At 39.6% G+C, this 17,744-nt stretch overlaps 1 protein-coding gene across 3 annotated transcripts in view; it reads left to right on the top strand.

Annotated features, from left to right (window-relative positions):
* The window catches only part of pex1 (peroxisomal biogenesis factor 1), a 105,701-nt gene that overhangs the window by 57,559 nt on the left and 30,398 nt on the right, over positions 1-17,744 (top strand). For all 3 annotated transcript variants that reach the window (XM_069913921.1, XM_069913922.1, XM_069913923.1), the window contains 6 exons: positions 2,637-2,823; positions 6,254-6,420; positions 9,515-9,649; positions 11,056-11,120; positions 12,157-12,299; positions 13,919-14,022. In XM_069913921.1, the coding sequence (XP_069770022.1) occupies positions 2,637-2,823; positions 6,254-6,420; positions 9,515-9,649; positions 11,056-11,120; positions 12,157-12,299; positions 13,919-14,022 (801 nt within the window). The remainder of the gene's footprint in view (positions 1-2,636; positions 2,824-6,253; positions 6,421-9,514; positions 9,650-11,055; positions 11,121-12,156; positions 12,300-13,918; positions 14,023-17,744) is intronic.

Raw genomic sequence — 17,744 nt, 5'->3', positions numbered from 1 at the left:
AATTCAGACCTTAAAAACTCTTGGCTTTTGTGTGCGTGCATACATGCTTGCATGTGTAAGAGCTACAGATGTTCAGCGGCAACAAGTGACCACGCAGACGTCACATAAATGAAAGAAAAATATTTATTTGGTTTTTTTTGTACTTTGTATTTTATATGAAAAAAATATTTTGTTAATAAACTATCAAAATGTGCATGTTTATTTTCCTTAAATTTAAATTTTAAAAGTACTGCCCGAGAATCCGGAAATTCTGAAAATCTGGACTGAGCTATTCCCTGAGCAGTCTGGATTTTAAGACTTTTACTGTATTTGGATCCGTTAGTGCAGTGAGCAATTTCATGCAGGAGACCAGATCCAGTGCTGCTGTCAAGGCTGTTATTTATTCATGTTTCGTGATGTTTTGTTCAGGACTATAGAATGGTTTGGCACCAAGAGTTGTGATTCATATTTGAAAAATATAATAAAGCAAAGATTTTTCTGATATTTGGTACTTTGGATTATTCTTTTGATAATGAGGTACACGTGTGGCTGGTGGAAAGGCAATTTCAGTTAATGCATGAAAATAGTAGAATGTACCCATTTTTGTTTTAAAACTACAGGTGGTCCCTGACTTACGATCATAATTGGGACTGACGAATTGGTCGTAACTCGGATTGGTCATAAGTCAGATTTGCACTCCATGCACAATTATACGAGACCGTAAAGAAATTAAAAAAAAGATTTTTAATAAATGAATCTTTAATGAAGATTGTAAATGTATGTACAGTACAGTACCTTCAATAAAGATACTCCCCAATCTCCATATGAACTTCTAGTATATAATAAAGTCATTGGACTCGGGTGTTGGGCTGCCGTGGAGAGCAAGGACCTTAGGGATGCCACAGGGAATGGAGACTTGAGGCTGCTGCTGGGAGCAGGAACCACTGTATATAGTACTTCTAATACAAAATATGTACTTGTACAGTAGTTTTAATAAAGATTTTTAAAAAAAATTCAGTCGTATGTTCAGGTGGACATAACTGGTCTAGGTCGAAAATTGAGGCCTACTTGTATAGAAAGTTGAAAGGGAGGTAAAAATATTTTGCAAGTTGGCTACATATTATGGAATTAAAAATCCCAGGCTAGTATCCTTGTATCATGACCTAATACCATCTATTGTTCTCTGTAGTCTTTTATAAGCTAAACTGGAGCAATAGACATTCACCACAACAAATGGTTACTAAAACAAAAGTTGCTTTTAATTATCTTTAGACTTGAAAACAGAATTAAATTTTTACTTATCTCTATTTTTAACTTACTTAAATTAACCTAACTTAACCCCCTTCTAATTCTAAGCACACGTATTTTTAATGTGTGTGTAAATTTAGGGAAGTTCTTTGGTTCACAGTCCAATCGCACTTCTCATTCTTCCAAGTTCACTGGTTGCAGGCAATTCTTATACTGTGCACAGAATTGAACATGTATAAAGTTCACCAGGCTTTGGTGCTTGAAAGGAAAATGGTAACCGCTCAGGAAGGTTCTTGCAGGGTTTGCAGAGAGAGATGTGTTGTTCCAGGATTTCCACAACTGAGGTACCACCATTAGTCACCTCAATGTCTTGCTGATAAAACCTACCCCATCAGGGTTTTCCAGATAATAACCTCTTTCTTTCAGGTTACCACAGATTTCCTTTCTGTTTCGCTTAATCCAAAAGAACCACCAGACAGCCAGTACTTTCAGCCATCCTCCACTCTGGAGCTTCTGTTTCAGTTCCAACAAGCTTCTTACTTTAGTTTCAGCTAGCTTCTTGTCTCACCCACACTGGCTGAGACAACTTGTTTAATCTCTCTCTCTCTCTTTCACTCTCTCACTCACTCTCCCTCCTTCCCACAGTCAAAGACTGCCAGCTTGCTTGACTGACCCCCTGTGCTTGCAAAACAACATGACCTTCTCCAGCAAACAATAGAAGTCAGTCTTCTACTTCATCTGTTGTTTTTAGGTAAATGGGAACCCATCAGTGACCTTTCTGTGAGCACTCTTCAAAAGCCTTGCAAAAAGGTATCAGGAGACAGTTGCTTTAACAGTTGCAGTTGCTTTAAAGACAATAGTCCATTCATTCAGTTATCACCGACTTGTGAAGTCTCCAAAGGCACTCTTCACTATTTCTGCAAAGTCGCTGTGGATTTGAATTCTCCAGTATTTCAAATAAGATCTGTTTTAAAGTGTGTGTATGTAACCTACTCTAACTTTTCTCAATTTATCTCCCAAAAATATTTCTATATATTCTGTCACAGTGGTTCCAAAAACTGCATGTAAATATCTTTGATTTTTTTATGGTAGAGGCATGATTGTTTAAATTAAAAATAGCTCACTTGTGATGATATCTTCAGGGGTTTGAAATTGTGTAGTTTGGAATAAGAAATACTATAATAAATTGGTAAAAGTACTCATATATGAAGTTCATCTGGTAAATGAAGTTAAAATTAATATTTGGAGATGTACTTGTCAAATGTATATATTGTTTGGTTTAAAGTAAAAGTACAAAGTTGGGAAACTCAGCAGGTCAAACAGTATACTATATTATTAGCAAAGATAAAGATACATAACCAATGCTTTGGTTTTGAGCCCTTCATCAAGGTTTGTTTCTTTCATTCTAGGATCAGCGAAAACAACTTTTAACTTCTGTAATTCAAAATAAAACTACTATTTCATTGAAGACATTACAGACCATTGACTTTCAAAAACTATCTCAAGCAACTGAAGGCTTTGTAGCAAGAGATTTTGTCGTATTGATGGAGCGGGCCATGCACTCTCATTTATTAACAAGCAAAACTAGAGATAAAGGTACTTATGTAAACTGAATCAAGATAATAATGGATTGCTGCATTGAAATTCTGTACTGGTTTTTGTGTTACAGTAATGTTTGAAATTAAACTATTTTTTTTTAGCTACCTTTTTAATCAATCAGAAATATCTTCCAATGACTGCAGATAAAAAAATGATATTTTTTCATAATTTTCTTTATAACTATTTTGAAACTAAGAGTCCCAGTCTCAGTCACTTGCCCTTTCTCTCAGTATCAGCAAGAACAAGAGTTGATTGCTGACTTCAGAAAAGAGAAGCTGATGGACCATGCACCTGGTTTCATTGGATGGATAGCGATGAATAAAATTAGTAGATTCAAGTCCCTGGGTATGCATTTATTGGAGGACCTCTCTTGGCCTTCTACTTTCTAAGAAATTTGAAGAGATTTGGTATGTTGTGAATACTTCAACAAACTTCTACAAGTGTACTGTGGGAAGCATATTGATGGGTTGCATCACAGTGTGCTTTAAAAACTCAAGCTTAAAGGAACACAGAAATCTGGAACAATTTGAAAACCTGGCTAAGTCTATCATGGGCACTGACTTCCTATCCATTGAAACCGGCCAGCATTATAAAGGACCCCCATCACCTGGGTCACATTCTCTCTTTGCTGCTACCTTCAAGCAAAAGGTAGATAAGCCTGGTCCCACACTTCTAGATTCAAGAACAGTATTTTTCATGCAACATTAAACCATCCTAACCATAGCAAAACTTCAAGACCGCCAAAGAACTGTGCACCACTGAGCTGGTGCATTTTTTACACTATGGACAACTGCAAATGTTTTTTTTCTTCCTTGTATGTTGTGTGTTTTATGTACCTTGGAAGCTACAACAAGTAAGACTTTCATTGCATCTGTATATCGTATAAACCTCACGATATTGAGCTCCTTCATTATTTTAACTCCTTCCCTTTCCCATACTGAGCTATCCATTTGTGGCTTTTTCCAATGCTGCAGAGAGGCCAAATACAAACTGAAAAACCAAAAGCTTATATTTTGCTGTTGTGGCTTCCAACCTATTGGTATGAACATCAAGTTTTCTAATTTTCAGTAACTTGACATTAGCACTCTCCTTCACCTTTCTCATTCCCTCTCCTGAGTGAGGTTGCTGGATATGTATACATTGCAGTTCATGTGAAGACAATGTTTGGATAAAGTGCTCCTCAGTTGAACAGACTACCAACAAATATCCATATAAAGCAGACGATTGAAGAAACAGTTTTCTAATTGATTTCCTGTTGAAGTGAGAAATGTTCACTGAAGGGAAATCGAGGGTGAATGTACAGGTATCACCTATTATACGTCCATGTTTCATTCTGTATGACTGTTCGTATCTCGGAACGGACGTATGTTGGAATTGCCCTACCTGTAATACGAAGTAAAATTATCAATTTCCTTCAGTTCTCTTTCTCTGAATTATTCTCATTCTCTCTGTTGCTGGGAACCCTGAGCACCGTGCACTCTCTACTGGCCTCTAAAATCTTTCTGATCATCAGAATATTGAGCAACAGAATCAGAATCAGAAAAAATGGGACACAAGGAGTTAAAATGCAGTGAAATATCTCAACATGGCCAGCTCTTGTGAGAGGTTGGCCACCAACCAACATGGCAGCCAACAAGGCCAGCTCTTGTGATGGATTGTCCACCAGCCAACATGGCGGCCATCATAGTTAGGCCCATCTTTCACCATAATCGCATAAGTTTTATAGTTTTTTTTCTTTATTTAAAAAAAAATTTGGTTGTATGTGAGGATGGATGCAAGTTGCATAGGCCACAAGTTGGGGAGTACCTGTATACAATTTTTCAGGAGGGCATGGCAAAAGAAAATCTGCAGATCCTCAATTCCACAAATGAAAGCATAGACTTTGACATTTACACCCCTTATCCTCTTCCCTCTTCTCACATAGGCAATTGTTAGAGTAGGTTATTAGGTCGACACAACATTGTGGGCTGAAGGGCCTGTACTATTGCTGTAGATTTCTAAGTTTTATGTTTGGAGTGGGAGTGGTTTTTTAAAAAAAATCTTAAAAAGTGTCACTTTTACTATCCTTTTTGAAAAATTTGCCCACTGTTTATATTCCGGCAAAAATATTTGAATCTGCAGGTAACTCAGCTCTAAGCTTGGATATGCCATTAATCTGACTCCCAGGAGTTGATGGGATATTGTATTCCTTCAGCACTAAATCTAATTGGATGCTTGTTTGAATTACCACAGCAAACTGGCAGGATCAAAAAAACCTGCTCCTGTGCTTTTGTTTTCAAGATTGATTCTATGTGACACATATCTTTGGCTTGGCTTCGCGGACGAAGATTTATGGAGGGGGTAAAAAGTCCACGTCAGCTGCAGGCTCGTTTGTGGCTGACAAGTCCGATGCGGGACAGGCAGACACGATTGCAGCGGTTGCAGGGGAAAATTGGTTGGTTGGGGTTGGGTGTTGGGTTTTTCCTCCTTTGCCTTTTGTCAGTGAGGTGGGCTCTGCGGTCTTCTTCAAAGGAGGTTGCTGCCCGCCAAACTGTGAGGCGCCAAGATGCACGGTTTGAGGCGTTATCAGCCCACTGGCGGTGGTCAATGTGGCAGGCACCAAGAGATTTCTTTAGGCAGTCCTTGTACCTTTTCTTTGGTGCACCTCTGTCACGGTGGCCAGTGGAGAGCTCGCCATATAACACGATCTTGGTAAGGCGATGGTCCTCCATTCTGGAGACGTGACCCATCCAGCGCAGCTGGATCTTCAGCAGCGTGGACTCGATGCTGTCGACCTCTGCCATCTCGAGTACTTCGACGTTAGGGATGTAAGCGCTCCAATGGATGTTGAGGATGGAGCGGAGACAACGCTGGTGGAAGCGTTCTAGGAGCCGTAGGTGGTGCCGGTAGAGGACCCATGATTCGGAGCCGAAAAGGAGTGTGGGTATGACAACGGCTCTGTATACGCTTATCTTTGTGAGGTTTTTCAGTTGGTTGTTTTTCCAGACTCTTTTGTGTAGTCTTCCAAAGGCGCTATTTGCCTTGGCGAGTCTGTTGTCTATCTCATTGTCGATCCTTGCATCTGATGAAATGGTGCAGCCGAGATAGGTAAACTGGTTGACACATATAGCCATAATGTTAACAGAACTAGGAGAAGTTTATGGTTGAGTTAAATTCATTCTGAGCTGAAGACTGATTGATAATTTGTTGCATGCTCAGTAGCTCTGAAGAACTACTATATAACATAAATCTTTTACATTTGAAGAAATGAACGGCATAAAGAAATCTATTTCTCAACTACTTGTACAAAGACAGGAATAAACAGTTTGAATCCAATATAGGAATCTTTAATCCTACCCATTTCCTATTTTTCAAATTGAAGATAAACTTTTCTAAATTTGGCTTCTGAAATACAAAAACAGATATTTTGCAATGCTTCTTTTTGCAGAACTACAGTTAACAACATTGAACTTTCTGAATGCCCTTGAGGGATTTGTACCTATTTCTCTAAGAAATGCTAACCTGCACAAACCTAAAGATTTGGGCTGGGACCAAGTTGGAGGTCTACATGAAGTCAAGGAAATCCTTATGGACACCATTCAATTATCCGTCAAGGTATGTGTCCACTAACAATAATGTCCAATGTTAAATAAAGGCAAAGGAGATTACATACAAATTTTTACATTAAATCTTTTATTTACCAGAGCATCAAAAATTCACTTTTATTTCTGTACAGTTGGAGAATGCCTATGGGCTAAAAAAAAATTGAAAAATAGTGATGAATTCTATTACAGCCCAATAACAGGCCCTTTGGCCCTTCTAGTCTGTGCCAAACTATTTTTTGTGCCCAACTACTTTTTCTGCCTAATCCCACTGACCTGCACCCAGTCCCCAACCTTTCATACCCTTCCCATGTATGTATATGTCCTATTTTTCTTAAATGTTAAAATTGAACCTGCATTCACAACTTCAGCTTCATTTCACACTCCCAACACTCTCTGTGTGAAGAAGTTCCCCCTAGTATCCCCCTAAACATTTCCCCTTTCACCCTTAACTCATGTCCTCTGGTTTGTATCTCACCCATCCTCAGTGGAAAAAGCCTACCTACATGTACTCTGTCTATACCTTTCATCATTTTAAATATTTCTATAAAATCTCCCCTAATTTTTCTACGCTCCAGGCAAAAAAGTCTTAACCTGTTTAACCTTTCCCTGTAACTCAGTTTCTTAAGTTCAGGCAACATCCTGGTAAATCTTCTCAGCACTCTTCAATCTTTTTTTTTTCTTATTGATATCTTTCCTCTAGTTAGGTGAGCAAAACTACACACAACACTCCAATTTGGCCTCACCAACTTCACCATAACATCCCAACTCCTACACTTTGATTTATGAAGGCCAATATTTCAAAATCTCCCTTTACATTTCTTTCCTAGATACCTCTGTTCTACTGCACTCTTCAGTGCCCTATCATTTGCCATGTATGTTCTTTCTTGGTGTGTCCTTCCAAAATGCAACACCTCTCATTTGTCTGCATTAAATTCTATCTGCCATTTTTCAGGCAATTTTTCCAGCTGGTCCAGATCTCTCGACAAGCTTTGAAAACTTTCCTTGCTATCCACAACGCCTCCAAGCTTTGTGTCATCTACAAACTTGCTGATCCATTTTACCACATTATCATCCAGATCATTGATATATGCAACAAACAACAATGGTCCCAACACCAATCCCTGAGGCACACCACTAGTCACAGGCCTCCAGTCTAAGAAGCAATCATCCACCACCACTCTCTGGTTTCTCCTGTATAGTCAATGTCAAATCCAGTTTACTACCTCACCATGAATACCGAAGGTCTGAACCTTCCTCTATAGCATTTCCTTCATCAACTTTCCTGGTAACCTTGAAAAACTATCAAATTGGTTAAACATGGCCTACGATGTACAAGGCCATGATGACTATCCCTAATCAGTCCTTGGCTCTCCAAATACTTGTATATTCGATCTCATACAACACCTTCTAATTATTTACCTACTACTGATGATAGGCTCACTGACCTATAATTTCCAAAGGCTTTTGGAGCCTTTTTTAAACAATAGAACAACATAAGCTACCCTCCTATCTTCAGGCACCGCACCCTTGGAGGATATTTTAAATATTCCTGCCAGAGCCCCTGCAATTTCTATCTCAAGGTCTGAAGAAATATCTTGTCAGTCCCTGGGTATTTATCCATCCTTATTTGCTTGAAGATAGCAAGCACTTACTTCTCTTCAAACTTTATTGGTTCCAGGATCTCACTGCTTATTTTCCTTACTTCCCTTGACTCTGAACCAGTGTCCTGAGTAAATACTGATGCAAAAACCCCATTTAAGATCGCCCTCATCTCTTTTGGCTTCACACATAGCCGGCCACTCGGAACTTCAAGGGGGCCAATTTTGTCCATTACTATCCTTTTGCTCTTAATATACCTGTAGAAACCCTTAGGATTTTCCTTTACATTATCTGCCAAGGCAACCTCTTTTAGCCTTCCTGATTTTTTGTTCTTGAGTTTTTTCTTGCACTTTTTTATTATTAAGGTTTTATTAAGGAATTAAGGTTTTCCTTGGAGAAACACATAGACATCCTCATGTTGGCACAGGTGTGCAGTCAAAAGGGCCTAGTAAATTTTATATGCTTTGTTAGCACAACAGTTTTCATCCATGCACCTCCTTTTAATGTGGTAAATAATAATTGAGATAAAACTTAAAACATTAAATTTTTTGGCCCAATTTACACTCAATTAACCTACACACCCAGTAACCCAGTATATTTAGAATGGTGGGAGGAAACTGGAGTCCTTGAGGAAAACCCACGCAGACATGGGAAGAACATATCAACTCCTTATAACATGGGATTTGCACCCAAGTCCTGATCGCTGGTGCTGTAAAGGTGTTGAACTAACCATTACACCAATTGCAAGTGACAAGGTTTTGTCAAACAGATAAGTTTTGAGGTGTATCTTGAACTATATAAAATACATTGGCAGGAATTAGAGAGGGATTACAGAAGTTAGGTCCTTGGCAGCTGTAGGTGCAGCTAGCAATACTGGGACTAAGAAAGGCGAGAGAGCCTAAGAAACCAAAAGAGATGGATCACGGAGGGTTGAAAGACTGATGAAGTCTATAGAAATGGGAAGTGTGAAGTAATGGAAAGATAGCATAGTGGTTAGCGCAATGCTGTTACAATGGCAGTGATTGGGATTCGAATCCTTTGCTATCTGTCACAAGTGTGTATGTTTTCTCTGTGTCTGCATGGGTTTTCACTGAGGGCTCCAGTTTCCTCCAACCGTTTTTGAATGGGGTTGTAGGTCAATTGGGCACCACAGACTCGTGGGCCGAAAGGGCCTGTTAACGTGCTGTATGTCTAAAGTCAAAATTTGTTGAGCATTAGGAGCAAAATGGTTTGGGCAAGAACATGGATGATAGTTGAAGGCCTGGGAAAAATTACACGAAAGATCAATTATATGAAAAGTTTCTTAGTTATACACATTTAATTTGATTTGGTAGCTTGCTTCACAAAGGAATTTATTTGAAGAAATATTTCACTCGTATTGAAATGAGAATTTAGCAAACATGCAATTGTTTTCTCTAAAGGAGGGAGTACATTTTAAATCTGAGAAAGAAACATTTATTTTTCAAGATTGCTGGTGTCTATAATAACTTAAAACATATTTATAGTATCCACAGCTGTTTGCAAAACTACCTATACAAATGCGATCTGGAATCTTGCTGTATGGAGCACCGGGAACAGGGAAGACATTGATAGCAAGTGTCATCACCAAAGAAAGTGGAATGAACTTTATTAGTATTAAGGTATAGTAATTAGCTTCATACCATCAAGTGAGGTTGAATGTGCTATGCTGGTAATTTTATATCAGTGGTAGCCTTTTGCATAAACTTTCTTTATTCTTGCTGCCACCAATTTTGGTTTGTAAAGCATTTTCAGAAATTCAGTTGAGTTGGTGAATTTTACACTTCTGACAGTTGATTACTATTGTACTTGGCCTGTTATTTGATTTGTTTTATATATACGATAAAGACAAATCAAAGATTGAGGAAAGAATTCCTTTCCAAGACATTGATTACAATATTCATTCCTGATGATCTAAATATAATAATGTTTAAAAACCTGAATGGTTTTGCTCTTTCATATCTCTGTGACCTTGAATATTTACATTCCTTTCTTTACTGACCTCATTCCATTGATTCCAATATCAGTGTATTCTCCCTTTTTCCTACTGTTTGCTTCCACATCTTCTTCAGCTGCAACATGTATATGCTCTGAACTATCATTTCTTACACCCTCTTTCATCACTCTAACTGTAAAACTTTCCCCTCTAAAACTGTCCTTCGATTCCTCTTCAACAACTAAATAATTGGGGAACCTTAGGACAGATTTCTTTGTTGGAGAAAGTGCTATATAAATATTGTATGTAGTAGTAGGAGAAAATATGTTCTCAATATCAGACATTAGCATTGTTGGAAGGACTGTATTTACATAGCAGCTTTCATGACTTTGGGCTCTTATAAACAGTTTTCAACCAATAAAATACGTGTGAATTGTTATGTAAAATTTTCAGCTAATTTATACGTGGAGGATCTCATAAGTAGGAAGGAAATAAGATAAGTTGCTTTTGCGATATTGGTTGAATGGTAAACGTTGACCAGGGCATTTTGATCGGTTATAGAATCTGTTGGATTCACCTGAGGGAGTAGACAGCATCTACAACTGTGCAGTGTTCTTTCAATACCACATTGAATTCAGCCAAGGTTATATGCTTTGGAGTGGGCTTAACTCTTGCAAAACCATCAAGTGTGGAACTGAACTCAATGTGCAAATACCCAAGTTAATTTTCTTTCTCAAGCTGCTCACTTTTGCCGTTAATAACCTTCAAAAAACCCACAAGCTACAAATGAAAAAAATAATAGACAATAAGGATGCTGTTCTGAAACACCACATCGAGTGTGGTGCTTCCTCCTTGTTCATGTATATGTTTGATATCATCAAGTGAAAATGCCACAGAGATTTGGTGCTCCTCTATTGTTGAACAGAGATACTGACACTTGGATCTCTTTTAAATAAAAACTGAGCAGAATAAGAGAGTTGTGGATGATCATTCCTCTTAAATGGAAGAATTGCATACCATTGAAAATCTAAAGAATATAAAATAGTCACTGAATTTATATAATTTCACAGACTTAATACCTTTTCTCCGCAGGGCCCTGAACTGCTGAGCAAATATATTGGTGCAAGTGAACAGGCTATTCGTGATGTTTTTAACAGGTAAGTTGTGATTGTCTGTAAGTTGATTAATTCACTTTATGCTTTCAAATGAAGTGACAGATTAATGGTTTCCTTCATGAAAATTCTAGCTATATTTCATTTATTGCTTCACTGGGCCATGGCTGCAGCAGCATCGAAGGGGAGGAAAAATTATTATTGTAATTGATGAGTTCTTGGAGTTGCTTTTAACTACTGCACTATGGTTAGCTTGAGGCTAAGAGTTTTTCCTTTAATACAGAGAACTCTGCATGTGCTGAGAGTAAAATTTTTGATAGAAGAGTCTGCAAACCAAGCCATGGTTTTGCCGTCATGCAAATTCAGCAGCAGAAACTAGAATGATGATAAATTTATTGTCATACACATAAGTTCAATGTACATATGTCTGCATTTCTTGCTTGCTGCAGCCAAATAGGTACTTAGTTTAAAAAAAACTCCAATAGTGTACAGAAAGATAATAAATATAAATAGTCACAATTGCACTATTGCAAGAAAAAGCAGTTACATTTCAATAGTTTAGAGAGGTCTCTTGGAGAGAAACACGAAAGTCTGCAGATGTTATGATTGTAGTAAAAGCACAGAGATGCTGGAGGAACTCAGCCAGAGATTACTAATGTCAAGTTACCAGAAATTATAAAACTTGATGTTCATACATTGGAAGAAAATATATATTTCTGATGTTTCGTGTCTGAAACAAGTCCATCAAGATATCTTGGTTGAAGAGCTGAGTTTCTGTTCACTAGAAACCTGATTTCATTGGAACTCAACCTCATTGATAGTGATGACTTGATCTTGGCTCTTCAGTAACTTTTCAGTTCCATCTGAGTTGACATTTGAAAATGGCATGGTGTCGTTGAACACTTTTTTAGTGTGGAGCATTGATGGAGTTTACTAAGTATCTCTTGTGCTTCACATGTATTAAAAAACATTGTCACTTGTATTAAATTCTCAGAGGCAAATAAATTAGGGGTTAGATTGAGCGTTTTAAAGTAAAATAAATAATTAAAAAAAAATAACAATTCTCCATTTTGATTTCCAGGGCACAGGCAGCCAAACCTTGCATTCTTTTCTTCGATGAGTTTGATTCAATTGCACCTCGCCGTGGTCATGACAGCACTGGGGTGACTGATAGAGTTGTTAATCAGTTGCTCACACTATTGGATGGCGTAGAAGGTTTACAAGGTATTGCAATTGTTGGCTGCCTTTGACAGAAATTTTAAAAAGTTATGAGATATTATAAAGACGTCTAATACTGCAATTCATATGATTGAGGGAGAATGAGAATAAATCTGATTTGGCACAGTCCCCCACCCCAAGCAGTAATTGCAAAGTGGTGAAAAGCACATTAGCGATTGGGCCATTATATTAGTTGCTGTTCATCAATAGTTTTTTCTGTAACCTCAGTGTCAACTCCACATCAGTGACTTGAGTACAGAAGCTAGAGTAAAGCTCAAGTGCTAGACCAACATAGCATTGATGGAAACATCTCAAATACCATATATCCTCATGTAATTATTGAAATTTTTGGACCACTTTTTTGGGCCAAAACATTGGGGGTGGAGGGGGAGGAGACTTTTACATGTGTCAAACTTTTGACCTCACAAATACCTGCGTTGTTCAAGGTGTTGGGAGTTCGGATGGCTGGGACCCAGTGGTAAATCTGCGGTCGATGGGTCGGCAGCTTGGATGGGCAGGCAACAGGGCAAGGATCTGCTGTCAGGATCTCAGATGGGTGGGCGGCCAGGGTGAGGATCTGTTGTTAGGAGCTCGGATGGGTGGCCGGAAGGGTATTGTGAGTTTGGATGGGCGGATGGCTAGGGTGAGGATCAGCAGTCGAGAGTTGGGATGGGTAGGCGGCTTGGGCGAGTTTGTGCAGTCAGGAGCTCGGATATGCAGGTAGCCAGGGTGTTGGGAGCTCCAGTGGGCAGGCGGCTGAGGCATCGGCAGCTCTAGTGGGGCAAGGGTCCACTGACGTCAGGAGCTTGGGTGGGCAGTTGGGGCCAAAAATAAGGGGATCGACCTTAACATGGATCATACAAAAATGTCTGATGTTTGGGCTAAAAAGGGTGTTGACTATAACAAGTTATCAACATTTACACGAGTATACACAGTAATTCTCAGGCACTGTTTGAAGGGAGTCTTGGAGTGTATTTAAGCCAGAGCTAACATCACTAAAACAGATTATATGATCATTTGCACATTTCCTATCTTGCTGAGTTTAAATTGGCAGCTGCATTCTTTCCTTCTTACAGTGACTTTAAGTACAGTTGTGTGAAACTTTCAGACATGCTAGGGTTGTACAAAGTATTTTATGTTAATTTCTTTATTTGGAAACTGAGCATTTCTGTACATTGTTTCTTGGATATAACTTAGCCTAAATGTATATCAACTGAATCCAAATTAAATTTAAAGACTAATACTAGTCAGTGGATTCATTCCACTGAACTGTGAGTAACACTATTGGAATGCATCTTTTGTTTTGATGAACAAGTGGCGAAGTTCTCAAACTGGGAAATTTTGAATGAGTGAATTTTCATGTTAGCGCAACGCCTTTACAGCACCCGCAATCGGTACGGGGGTTCGAATCCCATGTAATGAGTTGGTACGTTCTCCCTGTGTCTGCATGGCTATTACTCTGGGGCTCCGGTTACCTCCCACTGTTTGAAATGTACTGGGGGTGTAGGCTAATTGGCTGTAAATTGGGTGGCACAGACTTGTGGATCAAAATTCAACAAATTAATTTAAAAAAAATTAATTTAAATTCAAAATTTAAAAGATTTATTGGTTAATGTTGTCCACAGGGGTTTATGTTTTGGCTGCCACAAGTCGACCAGACTTGATTGATCCTGCTTTGTTAAGGCCAGGTCGTCTCGAGAAATCTGTGTACTGTCCACCTCCGGATCAGGTATTGAAACAGTTTTATGGCTAAAGTTAGGAAGGGAAATTTGCACATACAGAAAGAATATAGGCTTAAATCATTAATATTGCAAATAAACATTATTTTACAGTTTAGCAATACTTCTAGCTGGAAACACATTTACAGTCACATTTTACAATGATTCAAAAGTTAGGCTAAGTTATATCAGAAAGGTAGCCATGATTTTTTGTTGTTGTAGATGAAATCACCATTGATTAAATTATCTTAAATAACATTAATTTATGAACTGAATGCAATTTATAAATGGGGCCTTTTGTTTTCAGAAGTATTTAGTGTGGAACCCATGTTGATACATGTAAATGATTTAAGTATACATAAGAAATCTCTTCTTTGTACAACCTAGAAGAGTTAAAATGATAGTTGTTTAATGTAAGAATACATGGTGAACAACAAGAAAATAATTAGCATTGTGCCTTGATCGACAGTTTTAATGCTATTTAACAAGAATCAAAGAATAATTGTGGTACAGAAAAAAAGCCCTTTTTCCCATTGGCTGGCTCCTGATAAAACTATAGGATCATTCCCATTTGCCAAGCAAATTATTCTTTCTGCAACTGATCCAATTCCAACAATATCTCCTCCACTTTAATCGGCATTTAATTTCAAATCTAATTTTCCTATGTCAATAATTAAATTAGTAACTTTGTAGCAGGGTCGCTACAGTTATAGCTCGAGGTATAGTGGGTTATAGCACGAGGTTGAACGAAGACTCACACCAAGGGAGTGTAATGGACCCTGGTTTTATTGGGCTACAGCTCTGCCCTTTATGGGCAGCCGGCTGCATCACCACTGGGACATAGCTTGAGTGAGGCCGGTTGCTGATTGGCTGTCCTGGATGTGCGGGCCTGGATTGAGCCCCTGCATTCTGCTGGCGGTGATTGGTCGATTTGACCACTATTCCTGCGGCCTGTGGGAGCGGGCTTCTCATCTTGTGTGCTGTCTACCCGATCGTCGTGTTCGATGGCTGTTTGCAGTGTCGGCCCACAGAGCGGTCTGTGGGCCACTACACGATATACCCCCCCAAATTGGCATTCTGGACACCGTCTTTTGGCGGTCAACCCTGTGGGCTGCTACTACTTTACCTCTTGTATCTAATGCCTATGTGCCATGAACCATCTGCTAATGGGAATAACTTTCCTCTCTCTTTATAAACCAGTTATAATTTTGCACACATCTATCAAATTTTTCAACCTATTTGTTCCAAAGGAAACAAGTTCAAGTTCTTTATATAGCTCATTTTTTTCCACTTGCATTGACCAAAGTGCTGTACAAATCAAGGCAATTGATTGAAACTAGTACAACTATTTACAGTACAACGAATTAAGATGTTGCAGTGAATAGTTCAATGCTGTCAGAGGTTAGGAACGTACAAAGGGTTTCATACATTAAATGCGAATGACAGAAGGTATGTTTTTAACCTAGATTTAAAGCAACTGAGGCTAGTTTAATGGTCAGGGGAATGCTGTTCCACAGTTTGGTGGCCCCAAACACGAAGGCCCAGTTTCCCCTTTATATGAGCTTAGTGCATGGAGCAACATGGTCCTGTAGTAGCTGACCTAAGCTGCTTAGGAGTGGAGTAGGGTGTAAGCAGATTGAAGATCTGGGGAGTGGGGGAGGGGGGGCATGGTTGTTGAGGGCCTTGAATGTAAATGGCAGCAATTTGAAGTTGATTCTGAACTGTACCGGCAGCCCCTGGAGGGAGGCCAGAATTGGGGTGATATGGACCCTCTTTTTTTTGGCACCTGTCAGAACCCTAGTGGCAGCATTCTGAACCAATTGGAGGCAGGTTAGGGAGGACTGGCTAATCCCTAGTTAGCCAGCCGAGTTAGCATAGCCCAGATGTGTGAAGATAAGAGCATGAATAACCCTTTCAATGTCCTTGAGTAAGAGGCAACAGTTTTATTTTAACAATGGTGCAGAGCTGGAGAAAGCAGGCCTTCACCACAGCGTTGACTTGTTTGTCAATTCCCTAAGGGAGTTGTGTAACTTTTTGGTGAAATTAGGCAGACCGAGTAGGATGATCTCAGATTTTGTCTCATTAAATTGGAGGAAGTTGCGGGCCATCCAGCATTTTATGTCTTCCCAACAGTTGGTAAGGTTAGTCATTTTTGACTGGTCATCTGGTTTAAGGGAGGGGTAGGGCTGGGTGTTGTTCGTGTAACTGTGGAAGGAGATGCTATTTTTCTGCATGATATGTCTGAGTGGGATCATGTACAGTGAGAAAAGAATAGGGCCAAGGATGGATCCTTTTGGAACCCCGCAGGAGGGGTTGGCTGAGACCGATGTGTAATTGCCCACATTGACTGTGAAAGCCCTGTCAGTGAGTTAAGATTTAAAAGCAGCTCAGGGCCACGCCATTGATGTTGACCTTCTGCTGGAGATGGTCTATCAGAATAGTGTGATAGATGGTGTCAAATGCTGCACTGATGTCCAGGAGCATGAGAAGTGGCTCCACCCGAGTCCATGGTGGGAGCAGGTCACTATACCATCAATAAGGCCAACTCCGTGTTGTGGTGGGCTTTGTTTGCTGATTGAAACTTTTCCATTATTTTGGTGGTTGGGAGATAGTTGATTAAATGTTACTTTCTCAAGGACTTTGGAGAGGAAAGGAAGTTTTGAAACGTCTGTAATATTTGGGGATAGTGGGGCCAAGGTTAGGTTTTTTTCAGGAGGGGTGAACCACTGTACATTTGAAGCAGGTTGGGACAAAGCCAGTAGCTAGGGAGCTGTTAATGATGGAGAGGATGCTCGGACCTGCAATGTCGAAGACATCCTTCAGGAGGGTGGTTGGGATAGTGTCAAGGGAGCAGGTTGTAGGGTTTCAGAGAAAAATCAGGGAATTATAGGCCGGTGAGACTTACATCAGTAGTGGGCAAAATGATGGAATCCATTATTAAGGATGTAATAGCGGAGCATATGACTAGCAGAGAAGGGATCGGACAGAGTCAACATGGATTTACAAAAGGTAAATCGTGCTTGACAAATCTATTGGAATTCTTTGAGATAGTGACAAGTAAAATAGATGGGGGAGAGCCAGTGGATGTGGTGTACCTGGATTTCCAAAAGGCCTTCGATAAGGTCCCGCATAAACGACTGGCTTCCAAAATCAAGGCTCATGGGATTGGGGGCAAAGTATTGATGTGGATTGTGAACTGGCTGGCAGGTAGAAGACAGAGAGTTGGGATAAATGGCTCGTTTTCTGAGTGGCAGGCGGTGACCAGTGGGGTGCCACAGGGATCTGTACTGGGACCCCAGCTGTTCACAATTTACATTAATGATCTGGATGAGGGGATTGGATGTAATATCTCCAAATTTGCAGATGACACTAAGCTAGGAGGGGTTGTGTGCACGGAAGAGGGGGTCAGGAAGCTCCAGTGTGATTTGGATAAATTGAGGGACTGGGCAGATGCATGACAAATGCACTACAATGTGGATAAATGTGAGGTTATCCACTTTGGTAATACAAACCGGAGGACAGATTACTATTTGAATGGCAATAGATTGGGAGATGGGGAAGTGCAGAGAAACCTAGAGGTTCTTGTGCACCAATCACTGAAGGTGAGCATGCAGTTACAGCAGGCAGTTAAAAAGGCAAATGGTATGTTGGCCTTCATATCAAGAGGGTTTGAGTATAGGAATAAGGATACCTTACTGCAGCTGTACAGAGCCTTGGTGAGACCACACCTGGA

The sequence above is a fragment of the Narcine bancroftii genome, chromosome 1 (assembly GCF_036971445.1).
Source record: "Narcine bancroftii isolate sNarBan1 chromosome 1, sNarBan1.hap1, whole genome shotgun sequence".
Taxonomy (NCBI): Eukaryota; Metazoa; Chordata; class Chondrichthyes; order Torpediniformes; family Narcinidae; genus Narcine; species Narcine bancroftii.
The sequence above is the reverse complement of the archived record's forward strand: the minus strand, read 5'-3'. Positions and strand labels throughout refer to the sequence as shown.